A 17,790-nucleotide genomic window follows, 5' to 3' on the forward strand; every position below is an offset into this window, starting at 1 on the left:
CGAGAGCGGAGCGCGCCGGGGAGGCGTGGAGAGGGGGGCTGGGCGCCGGGGACGTCTGGGTCCCGCGCCCAATGGCTGGAGGGCGGCCGAGCACCGCCCGCCTGCCCTGCCCGCCCCCTCTCCCCTCCCCCCGGCACTCCCCTCCCCCTCCCCCGCCCGCCGCTTTCCCCCGCCCCCGCCCCGGCGCCAACTCCGCGGCGCCTCCTTAAAAAGCGCGCGGGAGTTGTAAGGGGGGGCCGGAGCGAGCCGGAGTGAGCGAGAGCGCAGGGTAAAGGGGGCGGACGGGGGGCCCGGGCTCCACCTTAAAAGCGGGCGTGTGGGGGTGGGAGGGAGGAAGGCGGGCGGCGGGGAGGAGGGAGAGAGGGAGGGAAGGAAGGGGGGCCGGAGTGTCCCGGGCGCAGGGCGCGCGTGCGGCGGCGGCGGCGGCAGCGGCGGCGGGGAGGGGCCGGCCGCGCCGCGCTCCCCTCCTCCCTCCTCGCATCCCCGGCCCCGCGCGCGCCCAGCAGAAGCGGGGCTGTGTGTGCGTGCGTGCGAGTGAGTGAGTGTGTGCATATTTTTTTCTCTCTTTTCTTTCTCTCTCACTGTTTTTTTTTCTCTCTCTCTCTCTCGCTCCCTCTCTCTCTCTTTTTTTTTTTTTTTTTGCAAAGAAACAGCAGCGCCGCCGCCGCCGCTCCGCCGAGGCGCTGCGCCCCCCGGGGGGGGAGGCGGAGGAGGCGGGCAGCGGCGGAGGGAGGGGAGCCGGGGAGGGGGGCGCCGCGCTGGGAGGGAGGCAGCGCGCACGGTGCAGCCGGGCCGGGCGGGAGGCATGGCGGGGCCCCCGGCCCTACCCCCGCCGGAGACGGCGGCGGCCGCCACCACGGCTGCCGCCGCCTCGTCGTCCGCCGCTTCCCCGCACTACCAAGAGTGGATCCTGGACACGATCGACTCGCTGCGCTCGCGCAAGGCGCGGCCGGACCTGGAGCGCATCTGCCGGATGGTGCGGCGGCGGCACGGCCCGGAGCCGGAGCGCACGCGCGCCGAGCTCGAGAAACTGATCCAGCAGCGCGCCGTGCTCCGGGTCAGCTACAAGGGGAGCATCTCGTACCGCAACGCGGCGCGCGTCCAGCCGCCCCGGCGCGGAGCCACCCCGCCGGCCCCACCGCGCGCCCCCCGCGGGGGCCCCGCCGCCGCCGCCGCCGCCGCGCCGCCGCCCACGCCCGCCCCGCTGCCGCCGCCCGCGCCCGTCGCCGCCGCCGCCCCGGCCCGGGCGCCCCGCGCGGCCGCCGCCGCCGCCGCCACAGCGCCCCCCTCGCCCGGCCCCGCGCAGCCTGGCCCCCGCGCGCAGCGGGCCGCGCCCCTGGTCGCGCCGCCGCCCGCGCCAGCCGCTCCCCCGGCAGTGGCGCCCCCGGCCGGCCCGCGCCGCGCCCCCCCTCCCGCCGTCGCCGCCCGGGAGCCGCCGCTGCCGCCGCCGCCACAGCCGCCGGCGCCGCCACAGCAGCAGCAGCAGCAGCCGCCGCCGCCGCAGCCACAGCCGCCGCCGGAGGGGGGCGCGGCGCGGGCCGGCGGCCCGGCGCGGCCCGTGAGCCTGCGGGAAGTCGTGCGCTACCTCGGGGGCAGCGGCGGCTCCGGAGGCCGCCTAACCCGCGGCCGCGTGCAGGGGCTGCTGGAGGAGGAGGCGGCAGCGCGGGGCCGCCTGGAGCGCACCCGCCTCGGAGCGCTTGCGCTGCCCCGCGGGGACAGGCCCGGACGGGCGCCGCCGACCGCCAGCGCCCGCCCGTCTCGGAGCAAGGTGAGCGCGCCGGGGAGCCGGGGCGCCGCGCGGTGGGCAGGTGCGGGCGAAGTTGGTGGCGGGGGCGCGAGTCCCGGGAGGAACTGGGCGGCGGGTGGCTGAGGCTTTGCGCGCGTTCCCTGCGGGCTCGGCGTGTGGTGACCTTGGCAAGTGACTTAATCTCCCCGAGCCTCAGTTTCCTCCGCTGTAAACGTGGCTTAATAACAGTAGCGACCCCTTGGGGTTGTTGAGCGAGTTTCGTGAGATTTGGTTGCTGAGGGTTTGATGAGCACAGAGCCCGGCACGGAGTGATGCGTAAAAGTTAGTCCGTATTGTTATTAAAGGTGGCGTTGGGCATACGACTCGGTCCCAGATCCCAGGGTCTGGGGCCTCGACTAGAGCAGCTGCTTATCTTGCCTGCTTCCCTCCTGGGCCCAGAGAGGTGGAGAAGAGCGAGTGCTTGAGAAAGAAGAGGAAGATGATGATGATGAAGACGAAGATGATGAAGACGACGTGTCCGAAAGCTCAGAAGTGCCCGAGAGTGACCGTCCTTCAGGTGCTCAGCACCATCAACTTAATGGCGACCGGGGCCCTCAGAGTGCCAAGGAGAGGGTCAAGGAGTGGTCACCCTGTGGACCCCACCAGGGCCAGGATGAAGGGCGGGGACCAGCGCCGGGCAGCGGCACCCGCCAGGTGTTCTCCATGGCAGCCATGAATAAGGAGGGGGGATCAGGTGAGGAGTCCCCTCTGGGTGGGGGTGCCAGGTGGGGACCAAGGCAGCCCTAAGACAAAGCCACAGGCAGCTGCTGTTTCTTTCCCAGCCTCTGTCGCCACTGGGCCAGATTCCCCATCCCCGGTGCCTTTGCCCCCAGGAAAACCAGCCCTCCCTGGGGCCGACGGGACCCCCTTTGGCTGTCCGTAAGTTGGGGTGTTTGAGACATGCGGGTGCTGCCCAGGTGTGTGTGACGGCCAGAGGACCATCAGCGTTCACTGGAGGCCCTCTGTTTTGCTGCAGTCCCGGGCGCAAAGAGAAGCCGGCTGACCCCGTGGAGTGGACGGTGATGGATGTGGTAGAATATTTCACAGAAGCAGGCTTCCCCGAGCAGGCAACAGCTTTCCAAGAACAGGTGAGTTCCCAGCCCAGGACCACACAACATACACACACACACACACACACAGCCTCAGCACGGGTGTGCTGTGACCCTGCTTTCTGTCCCTGTTCTGCCCAGGAAATCGATGGCAAGTCTTTGCTGCTAATGCAACGTACAGATGTGCTCACCGGCCTGTCCATCCGCCTGGGGCCAGCCCTGAAAATCTACGAGCACCATATCAAGGTGCTTCAGCAAGGCCACTTTGAGGACGATGACCCTGATGGCTTTCTAGGCTGAGCGCCCAGCCTTGCCCCTGCCCCAGCCCATTCCAGCCCCCCTCTCACCTGAGATCCCCCAGAGTCCAGGAGCTGGATGGGGACTCCCTCAGCCCTCATAACAGATTCCAGGGAGGGGACACTCTCCCTTACTCATCTCTTTCCTTTGTGTCTCACACACACACCTGCCTCCCAGCTCATCAGTGTGGTTGGGGAGACAGTGGCCTGTTCCTTTCACCCCTGGAGGCCAATCCTCCCCCCAGCCCAGGACATTTTTGGAAAAAGAAAAAAAAAGGAATGGGGGGTGCTTCTCATCTCCCCAAGAACTTCTTCAGTCCAGCCAGTTGTTTCCTATATAAATGTTTTTTTCTGCCGGTTCATTTTGGTGGGTGGCCTTTCCTCCCGCCCCTGCCGCCCACACCCCTTCCCAGTCTGCCCTTGGCCTCAAGGGCAGCAGCTGGGATGGGGTCCCTGGGCCCTCCCTGCCCTCCCCTCTTTCTTTCTGTTGGTTGTCGCTCCAGCTGGCTGTATTGCTTTTTAATATTGCACCGAAGGTTTTTTAAATAAAATTTTAAAAAAAGGAAAAGGAAAATAAAAATGCCACAGAGTCCATTTTTTTATGAATGGGGTGGGGAAGGGTGTTGAAGAGCCTCCTGGGAGATCCTAAGGTTAGAACAAAATTGTCTCGGCTGGTAGAAAGCCAAGTGAATGGGGCTGCCTCACAGCCTGCTGTGACAGTAAGGGCTCCAGGAGTGTATGGACAGAACAGAGTCAGGCACACACAGTGGGTGCTCAAATGTTTGTTGAGTGACTAGCAGTTACACCTCTTTTTTTTTTTTTTTTTTCCTTAAGAGACAGGGTCTCACTCTGTCACCTAGGCTGGATGATGAGAGCTTACTGCAGTTTCAAACTCCTGGGCTCTCTCTGCTTCCTGAGTAGCTGGGACTGCAGTCCAGTGCCAGCATTTTTTTTTTTTTTTTTTTTTTTAGAGACAGGATCTGGCTATGTTGCCCAGGCTGGTCTTGAACTCCTGGTCTCAAGCGATCCTCCCTCCTCGTTCTCTTGAGCAACTCCATGCTTTAAGAGCATTTTTCCTCAGTCATCCTCCTTGTAGCTCTATGAAGCAAAGAACTCATAAAAAGCCACTTTACAGATGAAGCAGCGAAGATGCTAGCTCAGGGTCACCCAGGGCAGCATCTGACACCTGTCTGAGTTCTTTCCTCACAGTCTTTAAATATAATTAATGTCTTTGGCTTCATAGCTATATAACTTGTCAGCCTGTGTCTGCTAGAGAGAATCGAGTCTACAAATGTTGGGGGCAGGGGTCTGTTCTGGGACCATGATAGGATTTCCAGGGGTTCCTGCTCCTCTCCATAAAAGTAACAGAAAGGACTGGGCCATTAGATAAAATCACGGGATAGGAAAAAATTTCCAAGTTAAGACTTCTAGTAGTAGTAGCCACTACATCACAAATCTGTGCTAAGTTCTAACGCAGTTTCTCAACTCCATTAGAGTTAAAACAACAAAAACACCATGTTCCTCGGGGTCAGAGAGTGGAGGTGGGACCTAGGCATCTTTCCTCTGTATACCTGTGCCCTGAGGTTTGGACGCACATTAGAAACCCTTCTTCTCTAGGAAGTAGCCTTGGTGAAAGTTGCTGGCTCTGGGACCGCACCCCTGAGACGTGACCGCCCCTGCGCCGACCTAGGTTGTCGCCCTGGGCTTGCCCCTCCTCCCCACCGCCAGGTTCCCTGGAGCGCGCGTGTGCGCAGCGGTTGCGCAGCGCGGATCAGAGCGGCGCGCCCCTCCCGCGTGTTGAAATTCAAAAGAGGCGAACTCCCCCAGCGCCGGGTGCGGGTGGAGAGGTCGGGGCAGGGGCGAGTTGGAGGGGCCTGCCCTCCCGGCCCAGAAAAGTCTGAGGCTCCCGGGGCGGGGCGGGGCGGAACCGGTGGCCAACGTGAGCATCAGCAGAAGCTTAAAGAGCTCAGGTCTCCGCCCCCAGCCCCGCTATGGCTACGGAGCAGTGGTTCGTGGGGCCGCTTCCTCCAGGCCCTGGAGAAACGCCGCCCCCAGACGACTTCGAACCCGGGGCGCAGCCCTGCGGAAACCCCTCATGGTTGACGCCCCCTGTTATTCCTGGGGGCCCACCAGAGCCCGAGCCTGAGGATGTTCAGGAGCAGCTGCCGGAGGCCCCAGCCGCCTCCACGCCTTCCCCGGAGCCTCTTGTCCCCGGTCCCGGGCCAGCCCCTCCTCGCCTACCCCTGGACACTATGTTCAGCCCCATCACGGAACAGCTCTGCTACCTGCTCAAGAAGGCAGATGATTTCCAGAGCTACCTGCTCTACAGGTGATGCTGGACGGGGTCTTAGATCCCCATGGGTAAGGAGACTCAGGAGGTGACAGGATAGGTGACACACACCATGGTGGCAGAATTAAAAGCATTAGGAGCCAGAGGGAGACAGTAAATGAAGCCAATTAGGGATCCAATTTGAGAGAGTGGTGAGAACTGTGTAAACTGCGTAGAACTAGGTGTGTTTCCATCCTGTGACCCACTGTGGGCCTGGGGGGTTGCTAAATCTCTAGGATTTTTTCTCCCAGTTTTTAAATGTTGGCGTAGATCTTGAACCCTGTGCTGGGCTAAACAAAACTCACCTGAGGCAGGTTTGGCCCACAGACTGCCAGTTTGAGACCCCAGAGGATAATGTGATTCCCAGATCAGGGGAAAAAGAGATTGTGGTTTTCAAGTTTTGATGTCCATTAGAATCCGCTGGGAGGCTGTTTATACCCTAGATTTCTGGGCTTCACCTTGCCCAGAGTTTTGAGTCTGTAGTGAGTTGTGGGCCTCAGGTGTCAGCCTTTTAACAAGTGTTCCCAATGGTTTTGATGTAGGTGGGCCTGAAAGATGCTTAGAGGAAAGGCCTGGGAGATTTTGTACTGGGGGGGGGGGGGAGGGTCCTGTCTAGGCCAGCGATGCGGGCGAAGGGTGAGTAGAATGGGAGCAGCTAGTAAGAGGGGGAGGGACCCCAGGCAAAGGCCACCCTCTCCCTTCAGCAGGGACGGCGTACAGAAGGAACAGCTGGCAAAGGCCATGCCAACCTTCCTACAGATGTGCGAGCCCTACTTCCTGTACTTGGAGGCAGCAGGAAGGAGCACGCCCCCCATCTATGGAGCCCTGCAGGAGCTGGTCCGAAAGGGGGTGTGTGTGTGTGCTTCCAAGCAGGTTTTCTAGACCGCGTGCCCCTTTCTTCTCACAGCTCCAGGCCTAGGGGACGGGAGGGAGGGAGGGGTGTGTTCCTGGCAGGCCAGCTGATCTCATTATACCTCCTCTTCCATGCAGCTGTTAGAGATCTCTCAGCAGCTGACCCTGCGCCTGGAACAGCTGGTCCTCATGTATGCCTCCTTCGGGTTCGTGAGCCTAGAAGACACTGACCCTCTGAGGTAAAGAGTAGGAAACTGGGATTTGGGGGGATTGTGGCATAGTCCAGGGCCCGGCCTCATCCACAACTCTCCCATCCTGCCAGCATCTCCTGTTTCTTCTGTGGGAGGTTCTCCATCAGCCCTTCCCATGAGGTGTCCATCTTCAGATACTGTGCCCCAGCCGCCTACACTGCCAGCCGCTTCCCCAGATACCTCTATAAGAAGATGCGCTGGAGCCTGGAGACCATCCCAGAGCCCAGTGGCAGGGGGCAAGATTCCCATGTGGATTAGTAAGTCCCCTTACCAAAATCAAAGTCCTCCCCTGTCTATGATGAATGCTAATATGGGTCTCTGAACTACCAAAGCACGAAAAGCAAACCAGAAAACCAAAGACCTTTGAAAGACCACCTCTGTCTTTTTAATTTAAACTCATCCTCCCATCAAAATAAAAGCCCTTATCTTAAAAGGAGGCTGGTGGGGAGAAAAGGCCTTGATATTGAGTCATATCCCTGCTTGAGAATTTCAGAGCAACTTCTGATGAGTTTCTGCCTCCTCTTCAAAATCAAAGCCCTCAACAGAAGCAGCTATGAAACTGATCATTTTTCATTGTTGCTTCCTCCCCTCCCAGCTATTTCCTGTGCTACCGAGATACCTGGGAAGATACAGGCAAAAGTCCAGCCAATTCGTGCCCCCAGATCCAGAAGCTGTGGTCCATTGGCCGATGGGTGCCCCTAGGACCAGCTGAAGATGACATTTATTCATGGTAGGAGCTAGAGCAATGGCAAGGTGGGCTTGGGCTCTGGAGGGAGGGGCAGAACCCCACCAAAGACCATCTTTCTTCCCCAACAGTTTGCTGCCCTCAGTAGTAATAGAATTTTATTGTGCCCTGAAAAGCATTTTATGCAGACCTAGTGACAACCCATTGAGGTCTATACTGTTTGCCCAATTTTACAAAGAAGAAAGGCACTCAGAAAGGTTAAGTTACCTGCCCAAGGACACACAGCTAGCAGTGTAATTGGACAGGTCAGACAGTTACTCAGCCTCGGGGAGCTGCCGTTACTCTCTGTTTCTCATCAACAAGGAAACAACTTCCCTCCAGCGTTTTTCCCACCCACCCCCAGCTGAAACAAAGCCTCTTTCAGCCACAGCCTCTCACTCAAGGGGAGGGCCTCCCGAGGGCAGGGGGTACTCAAATCCAGGCTTGTCTGTCCCTGGCGCCCCTCCCCAGGATTTTGTGCCCGCAGCCACCTGGGGACTACCAACAGCTGCTGACCATCGGCTTCGAGGAGCCGTCGCACACGCTGGCCACCGACCTGCTGGTGCAGATCCTCACGGGCCAGGCAGGCCAGGCCCGGCCCCCGAGCGCAGCCGGGCCCGCAGCGTGGGCAGCGCAGGGGTCTTGAACCCGGGGAAGAGGGTGGGAGCTGGAGCTTGACAGTTTCAAACTCCAGGAGAGGTGGCAGGAGAGAGGCTCACTCGGTCTCCCAGTGTAGCCCGGCCTCGCCTTCCAAAAGGCCAGGCCAGGCCGAGCCAGCCTGTCTGCACTGAGTCCAGCCGGGCCGCGGGGCCCAGAGTTCGGACACGCCAGTTCTGTGTTAAATAAAAGAAAGAGGTCACAGGCTCCGTGTCCGCTCTGAGCGCCGCGCCCCTCCCCTTGGGGCGGAGAGCCCCCGCCCTCTCGCTCGGCCTTCTGGAAAATGTAGTCATTGGAAACAAACCCATACTCTGCCTGTAGGCGGACGAGAGCATGGCGCATGCGCAGAGGCGCGCATGAAGCAAAAAGGGAAGTAGCAGAGCCGGTCAACAAGCCCGAAAACTGCAAGTTTCAGGTAGCAGGAAAGTTCACCCACTGGAGGAAGAGACTTAGGGCCACGCCCACTCCCGTTTGACCCGGAAGTTATCGTTTTCTAACGTAAAAGACTACATTACCCGACGTGCCATAGGGAAGTGTTCGCGATCAGTTTCCGAAAGGCCGAGTCAGACTTTTTTTTTCCTCCTTCAGCTTTTGGGACTTTAGATCCGGGCAGGTCGCCGTCCTTCTCCGGGTACGGGGTGCGAGCCGTGTGGTCGAGTCGTAAGGAACCCCAGCTTGGGATCTCTAAGCCTCTCTTCGCCCCTGGGCGGGAGAGAAGACCCAGGATAAGGGAGGTGAACTCACCTGTTTAAAGCTCCCGCGAGCAAGTGGCGGAGCTTGAACCCTCAGCAGGTCCTTGTGATCTCAACTGGCCCCTTGCAAGAGGCAGGCGTCCTTCCTGACCCGGGTGTCACTCAGCGGCGCGTCATCCCCCTTTAAAGCAAGGATATACCTTTTGGTTCCCCTCCGCCATAGTCAGAGGAGAAACCCTTATGCTTTTGGGCAAAGCGCTCACCTCGTTGTCCCTGGCACATAGTATTATCACAAGCCTCAGTTTGCAAATGATAAAAAACGGACCTCAGAGGCGAAGCAAGTGAAGATTGGACTCCCAAATCCTTGCTCTTTGTGGGGGCTTCTGGGGACAATTTCTGACTGCAAGCATTTATTTATTTATTTATTTATTTTTGTCTATGGTCCTGGTCTGAATGAGTTCAAGGAAATTCTGACGTTCCCTGAGACTGAGCTGAGGTAGCCCCTGTGAGTCTGCCCGTGGCTGTAAGACTCTTAGCTCGATCCAATAGAAATGTAAAGCGAGCCACAAACGCAAGACACATATGTAATTTCAAACTTTTTAGTAACCACATAAAAAATAGACGAGGTCAGATTCACTTTAGTGATATTTTTTATTTAATCCAATATACCCAAAATATTATTTTAACATAAAATTCATGCAAAAATTAGTAATGCAATATTTTCCTTTTTTGTACTAAGTCTTTGAAAGCTGGTATTTCAGGCTTATAGTACATCTCAATTCAGACTAGCCACAAGCACCTTTAGATTGTCTTCCTTCGAATGAAAGCCACAGTCTGCATACCCTAAAGGTTTCCGGTGGGTAGTGGCAATGCAATACTGGAAGAGGAAGGAAACAAGCTTGATTTCCTGGGTCCTGTTGCTCAGCAGCTGTCTACACCCATGCTTCTCACACTTTAGCATGTATCAGTATCACGTGGAGAGTTCCATCATTAGGACTGGACCAGACTCAAGAATTTGCATTTCTAACAGGTCCCCAAGTATGGCTGCTACTGCTGGCCCAGGCACCACACTTTGAGAACTTCTGGTCTACATCTGCATCATGGTTCTCAAACTTGGCTACATGTTGGAATAAGCTGGGGAGCTTTAAATAAAAATACTGATGTAAAGCACCCCACCCCCCGTTCTGATTTGCTTGGCACAGGGGGCCTCAGTTGAGTTTAATATGCAGAAAAGTTAGAGAACCCCTGGCTCTCTCCTGCCTTTCTCTTCAGATCTCCCAGAGTTAAGGTCAAGCACGAGGTCAGTGTGCTGGGGTCAGGAGTTGGGACTTTTTTGGACTGAGCTGCTGTTGGCTGAATGAGCCTTTCTTATTTGTATTTCATTTGCTGTCCCTATGCAGGGGACAGAGTGGGACAGATGGAGGAGTTTAAACAGCAATTCTAAAACATTCCTGGGTCTCACCTTTTCTGGTCTCAGTGCACTTCTAAGCTGTTAAACTCTAGCCCCAGAATGTTAATTACACAGATACAGTTTTACAGACAACTTAGGGTGTTCACCCACCCTCTCCACCCCTCATCCAGGGAAGAGAAATTTACCAGGGCTTGTAAATTGACAGCCACAGGTTCTGTTGTAAACAGGTGATGCTTGTCACTCTCCTTCCCTCCCTCCCTCATAATTTTAAGTTTTTTTCTAAATAGTCACAATCGTGAAAAGTTCAGATTTTAATTTTGTGTCTATATATTTTTTATTTAATAGTCTAAGAAGCAAATATTTCTCATTTAAAGGCTGGGTTTCCAGTTGATTTTGGAAAACAGAAACTCATGACACTTCCCTCCCTCACTCCACTCCTCCGTTGTGAGGAACTATGATGTCAAGGACCGTGATCAGAAGAAACTGCTGATGTTGAGGAGTAGCTTGTACCCTCACCACATATGCCCTTTTTGTTTCTTTTCTTTTCTTTTTTTTTTTTTTTTTTTTTTTCAGCTATTGTATACGTCCCCAGGGTAGGAACAACCTCTTATCACTTGTGTCTAGCCAGCGCCTGGCGCGGGGCACGCCATTGGCACCAGTAAATGTTGACAAAGAAACTTGGAAAGGGAGGGCGTGCACCCTGTCCGAGCGTCACATTTGCGCCCGCGCCGCCAGGGGGCAGTCAGACCCGGGCCAGGCCGGGTCTGGCCGGGGGAGGAGGGCAGCCCCGGAACAGGGCGACAAGGGCACATTCCCGCATTCCGCATTCCTGCCGGCGCCTCTTGCGGTTTTCTCAGGCCTCCCTCCGCCCTCCGTCCTCCCGCCCCACCCCAGACGAGGAGGACCCAGAAGAAAACAGCCTCCACGGTCCTGAAAGAAGAGGCTTTATTGGGGCAGGGGGCAGCTGAGACCCTCTAACAGTCAAGGGAGAGAGGGCAGTTCAGTTTGCAGTTGGGAGGAGACGGGCTGGACAGTTTCGCTGGCCGAGTTGTGGGTGGTGGTCAGTTTCCCAATGCGGACTAAGCAGTTGTATGCAGAGGGCTGGTCAGTTTCACAAAGTCAAGCTCGAGGTTGCGCTGGTCGATTTCATTTTCCCCAGCGCAGAGAGGTGACCCGCATCCAGACCTTCTGCCGATCCGGAGGGCACCGCGGGGTACTCCCCTCCCAGGTCCCCCGACGGGTGTTACTTCCGGCCACAGGTCCCAGCCTGCTCAAATCTCAAGGTTTGCGCTCTTCCTGGGGAGAGAGGGCCAGAAGGCAGGCCAGCCTCAGAGACCTGCGCACCGCACCTAGGTGTAGGGTGGGACGGTTTGGACCCCAGGACGACCGCATCCTCTTCACCCCCAGGCTGCGCCCTACACTTTGAGCTCTGGTCGGAGTGGCGCTCCAAGGGGGCGCAGGGCTACGTCTTTCCCCACGCGGCGTCCTGGCACCGCAGGGAGGAGGGGGAGAGACAAGCGCTCTAGGTACACGGGGAAAGGGGACTCCCACCTGCTCCAAGCCGTTCTCCGAGGCCTTTCTGCTGGGGGGCCAGATCACCGCCAACTTTCCGTCGCCCCTGCTCGCTGTGGGGGGGAAGGGGCGCTCAGCCGGGGTTGCCCCTCCTCTCACCAGCTGGAGGCAGCCCGGATGAAGGAGGCCGGCCGCGCCCGTTAAACACACACAAGCGTTCACCCTTCTCTTCCCCATGGAGGCCTCCATCCAGCTCTGGGGAGCGCAGGAACCCGAAGGAGGGAGGTGACCCCAGAATGGAGAGGCAGGAGCCCGAAAATTCAGAGGGAGAGTCCAGTAGTGCCAGAACCCAGTCAGGGTTCCCTGGAACCCGACAAAGAGGAAGACAGCTGGAATCTTCCCCCACCCGCCCCCGCCACCTAGAGGGTGTGGGGCTGGGAGTCCATCACTCCGGGTGGGGAGTGGAGCCCAGGGAGTGGGCAGCCCAGAAAGGGTGGGCAAAGGACGGAAAGTTGAGAAGGGGGTCCCAGGAGTCTGGAAGCCTGCAGGGAGAGACCCCGAGAATCAGAGGGCCGGAGAAGGGGCCCCTGGAGTTGGGCAGTCAATGGGGGCGGCTGGAACCCTGGGTGTCCCCGCGGCTTACCGGTGAGGCTCGGCGCAGGCTCCTTGAACTCCGCGGTACCGTAGATGCTGCGCCGCTGCCGCTGCAGCTCCCGCTCGCGCTCGCGCACCTCGTGCACCTCCTGCTCCAGCAGTGACAGAGCGACACACGGCGATGCGCGGGCCAGCACCGGGCACCGACCCTGCCCTGCCGAGCGCGGCCGGCCTCCGGGCTCCAGCAGCCGCTGCGGGCCCCCGTCCCCCTCCGCCGCCGCCGAGGAGCAGCTCCCCGCCGCGGCCTCGAAGAAGCGCTTGAGTTCGACCAGCGGCTGCGGCGGCGACCCGGCGCGAGGTGGTGGGGCCGCGGAGCGCACCAGCGTCGCCTGCCGGTGGGCCTCCCGCTCGATGTCTCGCAGCATCTGCGCGCCCGCCCGCGCGCGCTCCAAGGCGCGCGTGGGCGCGGGGCCAGGGCCGGGCAGGCTCAGCACCGGCCGCACGCGCAGCTCCACAAGTTCGCGGCTCGCTCGGCCCGGGCTCAGGCCCCGGCTCCGGCGCAGGCTCTCTTCGCGTTCGCAGCTGCGGCGGATTTCGCGCTCGATGGGCGTCTCCATGGGCAGCTCCTCTGGGGGCTGCTGGGACAGGCTTGACCCGCCGGAGGAGGAGGTCTCAGGGTCCGGAGGGGGACACTGTCCCTGGACCTCCGCACTTCGCACTTCGGACAGCCCAGGGTGGTCGCTGCCTGGCTCGGGACTCACAAAGCCCGCAGCTGTTGACGGCCCGGGGCGCTCTGCGTCCAGCTCGCCTGATGGCTTGAGGACTTTGCTCTCTTGCTCGGGGTTCTCGACGCCCTGCTCTGCAGTGGGCACCGAGACCTCGCAGCTCAGCCTGGGGACTTCGGAGTCCCTCTGTACAGCAGGCTCCAGGGCTTCGCTGTCTGGTCCAGCGGGCTCGTGGCCTCGAGCTTCAGGCGACCCCAGGGCCCCGCTCTCTGGCCCGGGGGCCTCTATGTCCAGGGTTGAGAGCAGCTCCGAAGCCTCAGTGCCCCCGCCCGCCAGGGTTTTGATGCCCAGAGCTAGGACACGGTGCCCTGTTCGGCACCTGTGGCTGCAGTCGCGGCCCGTGGGTTCCTAGGCGTTGCCCGCACCGGCCGCTTCTCTCTGACCCGCCTCTGGCCTCAAGAACGGCCCCCGGGGGCAGGGCCGGGCACCGCCCCCGGCACCTGCCAGGAGGACTCCGGTCCCGCCCTGGCCCCGCCCTCCGAACAGGGGCATCTCGGCTGGTCACCGAATTTCGTCGGCTGGCGCGCGCAGGTCAACTCAAAAAATAGGGCTTCTTGGAAGAGGGCTTCCCGAGACCCGGCCCGCTACCTGGGGGAGCCACTCTGGGTGCAGTGTTTTCCCACTGAGCGCACCTTGGCACCTTTTCGGGCCCATGTCCCTGGCATTGCGCGGGATACTTGGCCCCAGCCGCGCGCCAGACCAGGCTCTGAACCACTGGCCCTCTTGTGGGAGTGTCCCCCGAAGCCATCTTTCCGGGACCTGGCCAGCCCCGTCCCGCCGGTGTGAGTCAGCGGGCAGCGACGCCGCGGCCTCTGGGCCTCCCCTCCAGCTCCCACCCTTGCTGCGCACAGCTCCGGCCCGAGGGGGCGCCAGGAGCCGCCTTACGGCGCGCCGGGTGCTCTCTCCCAGGGCCTGGGCTCCGCTGGGTTCCCAGCAGTGCACTGCCGCCCCCGCCTAGCCCAGCAGCGGCTTCCCCTCCCGTACCGGAAAAGTCCGCGAGGTGTCCGCGGCCAAGTGCACTCCCAGATTGAGGGAGGAGGGAGAGACTGCCACGGCGCGCCCAGGGCGCAGCGTAGCGGTTGCGGTTGAAAGGCGGTCACCTTGGCCCCAGGCGGCCAGGGAGGCCCAGACTCGGGGCAGGAGGCATCCTGGCTGGCGGGAGGGAGCGGCTCCCTGAGGCTGGGACCAGATCGTGTCGTTCAAGAGCAGGATCGATGTCCCCGCGCGGGCTCCACCCCCGGGGAAATTTTCCACTCTTCCCCTTGGTGGAAGCAGGCTCTCCCTAGAACCTGCCCCCACCCCCACCATTCTGGGGTGACCAGGAAGAAAGATATAGTTACCTAGAGAAAGTGTTGGGCGGGGAGAGGAGCTACACAGCCTCAGGAACCCCCAGTAATCCAACCACCTGATCACCGCTTCCCCCAACTCCCTGCCTACAGGTGATGACTTCCCTCTGCTTTTCTACTCTCTCACTCTGTCCCCTCCCAGATCCAGCTGCTGCCCTCCTCCCTCTGACCCCATTGGTCTAATTGGAATCAGGCCAACCTGGGCTTCATCACGCTTATAACCTGAGCCAGATGTGGCTCCACGGCTCAATTACCTTGTCTGAAAAATGGGGTTAGCAGTGCTTACTGGCTAGGGAGGCGATGAGGATTGAAGTTCTGTACTTCTGGGAAAAATGATCTCTGTAGGGCCTCCTCCACTCTGTCACCTCCCGTTCCTTCCTCTGGCCATGCTAACTGGGCTCTTGGTCCTCATTCCACTGAGATTTCTCTGTCCAAGGACACCTGTCATCATTTGGCAGACCCAGCTGCTGTCCCCTTCCCCTGTCCTCCTTCCCATTAGCTCTTTGGTCTTCGAGGGACGCCACCCTACCCTGATTTCCTCCCACTTCCCCTTCTCAGACTTCTGTTTCAACTGCATCAACAAGCTTCCACTGGGGTCCGCTGATGGGAGAGAAGAGAGCAAGGTCAAGATGTTTGTCCCACATCGCCTACCTCCAGCCCCTGCACTGCAGGTAGCAGGTCCACACGGCTCTGTCCAGGGTTAAGAGGGTGGCGACAGCACCCAGAGGTTGCTAAGCCAGGGTGCTGGACTATGCATTGATGGTTTCCCTATACCTCTGTAAGCTGACTCTTTGTTAAGTTTTCATCAATTACTCTGGGTGCACAATCTTCCTTTGAGGACTCAGACTGACAAATTCCAATCTCATGCTTTTTTTTTTTTTTTTTTTTTAAGAGAGGGTCTGCTGAGGCTAGAGTGTGTGGCCCAATCATAGCTCACTATAACCTTGAACTCCTGAGCTCAAGTGAACCTCTCACTTCAACCTCCTCAGTAGCTGGGATTACAGGTGTGATAATCTCATGCTTTTCTTTTTCCCCCCAATTGAGACAGAGTCTTGCTGTGTCTCCCAGGCTGGAGTGCAGTGGCATCATCACAGCTCACTGCAACCTCGAACTCCTGGCTTCAAGATATCCTCCTGCCTTGACCTCCCAGAATGCTAGTATTACAGACAAGAGCCACTAAGCCCGACCAATCACATGCTTTAAACATCATCTTTATGCGGATGTCTCCCAAATTCATATCTTTAGCCCTGACTTCTCCCCTGGGCTTTGGACTCACATCTGACAGTCTCCAGTCTAATCGCTATCTCAGACTGAACACTCCCAAAGCTGAACTCCTGGTTTCCCCTAACCTACTCCTCTCCATTCAGTTCTCCATGCCAAAAATCTAGGAATTGTCTTCGATTTCTCTCTTTCCTTCAGCTGCCCTCCAATCCTTCATCAGAACTGTTGGCTCTACCTCCAGACGTATGCTGAACTCATCCACTTCTTTCCACACTTGTTCCAGCCATCTCCTCTCCCTCCAAAGGCTCCTATCAGATCCAGAATAAAAATCCAAATTCCCTACTCCAGCCCAGAAGGCCCTGCCCACTTCTCAGATCTTACCTTCTCATATTGTCCCCTTAGATCACTTCATTCCAGGCTTCCTGCTTCCCTCAAGCCCCTTAATGGCATTCCTACCTCAGGGCCTTTGCACTGCCTTTCCGTCTGGTTGCAATGACTCATTACATGGCTGGTTTCTGCTATTGAGGTCTCAGCTCAGATGTCACTTCTTCAGGGAACTGGTCCCTGGTCACTTAGCCTACAGCAGCACTCTTTTGTAACCCCATCCCAGGTATGCTCAATAACTCATCCTCTGCCCCAATTATCACTGATTACTGTTATTTCTTTGCTTATGTGTGTATTATCTCTCTCCCTCCCCACACTACAAGTGAGTTGCATTATAGCATTTTCTGTTTGTCTTGTTCACCTCTATACGCAATTCTCCCAAGCCTAGAACAGTGCCTGGCACGTAACAGTTGCTTCAGAATGATTATTTACTAGGTTTGGTGGTGTGCGCCTGTAGTCCAACTTACTCAGGAGGCTGAGGCAGGAGGATCGGTGCAGCCCAGGGGTTTGAGGTTGCTGTGAGCCGTGATGATGCCACTGCACTCCAGCCTGGGCAACAGAGCAAGACCCTGTCTCAAAAACAAATTATTTTGTGATTGTGGTAAGATAAACAGAAAAAATTTACCATCAGTGGCATTCAGTAACATTCACAATTTGCGCAACCATCGCCACTTCCTACTTCCAGAACATTTTCATCACCCCCAAAGGAAGCCCCCTCCCCACTAAGCAGTCTCTCCCCACTTCCCTCCTTCCAGCCCCTGGCAGCCACCAATCTGTGCCTGTCTCTGTGGATTTATTCCGGACATTTCATATAAATGGACTCACACACAATGTGGCCTTTTGTGTCTGGGTTCTTTCCCTTGGCATCACTTCTTGTTTATTTATTTGTTATTATTTTCTATTTTTATTTTACTTTATTTTATTTGGAGACAGAGTCTCACTCTGTTGCCTGGACTAGAGTGCCGGTGGCATCAGCCTAGCTCACAGCAACCTCCAACTCCTGGGCTCAAACAATCCTCCTGCCTCAGCCTCCCGAATAGCTGTGACTACAGGCATGTGCCACCATGCCCGGCTAATTTTTCTATATATATTTTTAGCTGCCCATATAATTTCTTTCTATTTTTAGTAGAGATGGGGTCTCGATCTTGCTCAGGCTGGTCTCGAACTTCTGAGCTCAAACAATCCGCCCACCTCAGACTCCCAGAGTGCTGGGATTACAGGCATGAGCCACAGCGCCCGGCCTTGTTATTACTATTTTAAATTCAGATGTGAAAGCAAGCAGCATCATATTTTCAAAGCTTATCCATGTTGTACCGTGCATTGGTACTTCATTTCTCTTTATGTATGAATATTTCATTGCATGAATATGCCTCATTTTTTTGATCTATGTATTCATAAGGGACATTTGAGTTGTTTTCGCCTTTTGGAGGAGATAAAATATTTTATTTAATTGTTTATAGTTTGATTTTGTTTGTTTGTTTTAGTGGCAGTGTCTCTCTCTGTGGTCCAGGCTGGCATACAGTGGCACAATCATAGCTCACTGCAGCCTCAATCTCCCAGGCTCAAGCCATCCTCCCTTTTCAGCCTCCTGAGTACATGAAACTACAGGTATGCACCACCACACCGCGATAATTTTTTCTATTTTTAGTAGAGATGGGGTCTCGCTCTTGCTCAGGCTGGTCTCGAACTCCTGGCCTCAAGCAATCCTCCCACCTCAGCCTCCCAAAGCACTAGGATTACAGGTGTGAGCCACCATTTGCAGCACAAAATTTTTTTTAAATGTTCTTTCTTCCTGTGATGGCAAATACACCTTCAGAATGATCCAGAAAGCCAGGTCTGATTTAAAACATTTTGGACCCCTAGGAGTTTTTTACTAGAATTTGGGGCACAAGACCCCAGCC

General features: G+C 57.4%; 3 protein-coding genes across 3 annotated transcripts; 2 read left to right on the forward strand and 1 right to left on the reverse strand.

Moving 5' to 3' along the window:
• The first annotated feature begins 467 nt into the window (after positions 1–467).
• SAMD1 (sterile alpha motif domain containing 1) lies at positions 468–3,694 on the forward strand. The gene is made up of 5 exons (XM_069494800.1): positions 468–1,768; positions 2,186–2,480; positions 2,569–2,665; positions 2,763–2,874; positions 2,977–3,694. The coding sequence occupies exons 1-5, from the start codon at positions 806–808 to the stop codon at positions 3,133–3,135; spliced, it is 1,626 nt and encodes a 541-aa protein (XP_069350901.1). The 5' UTR covers positions 468–805; the 3' UTR covers positions 3,136–3,694.
• A 1,428-nt stretch (positions 3,695–5,122) lies between these two features.
• C2H19orf67 (chromosome 2 C19orf67 homolog) lies at positions 5,123–7,933 on the forward strand. The gene is made up of 6 exons (XM_069494811.1): positions 5,123–5,460; positions 6,165–6,309; positions 6,451–6,551; positions 6,635–6,820; positions 7,159–7,293; positions 7,759–7,933. Exons 1-6 carry the CDS (start codon positions 5,123–5,125, stop codon positions 7,931–7,933), a joined length of 1,080 nt encoding a protein of 359 aa, XP_069350912.1.
• A 3,063-nt stretch (positions 7,934–10,996) lies between these two features.
• On the reverse strand, positions 10,997–12,832 carry MISP3 (MISP family member 3). Its single transcript, XM_069494823.1, has 3 exons — positions 12,203–12,832; positions 11,599–11,672; positions 10,997–11,343 (listed from the first exon to the last, which is right to left on the reverse strand). The coding sequence occupies exons 1-3, from the start codon at positions 12,768–12,770 to the stop codon at positions 11,326–11,328; spliced, it is 660 nt and encodes a 219-aa protein (XP_069350924.1). The 5' UTR covers positions 12,771–12,832; the 3' UTR covers positions 10,997–11,325.
• Between the last annotated feature and the right edge of the window lie 4,958 nt (positions 12,833–17,790).

This window comes from Eulemur rufifrons, chromosome 2, assembly GCF_041146395.1.
Source record: "Eulemur rufifrons isolate Redbay chromosome 2, OSU_ERuf_1, whole genome shotgun sequence".
Classification (NCBI taxonomy): Eukaryota; Metazoa; Chordata; class Mammalia; order Primates; family Lemuridae; genus Eulemur; species Eulemur rufifrons.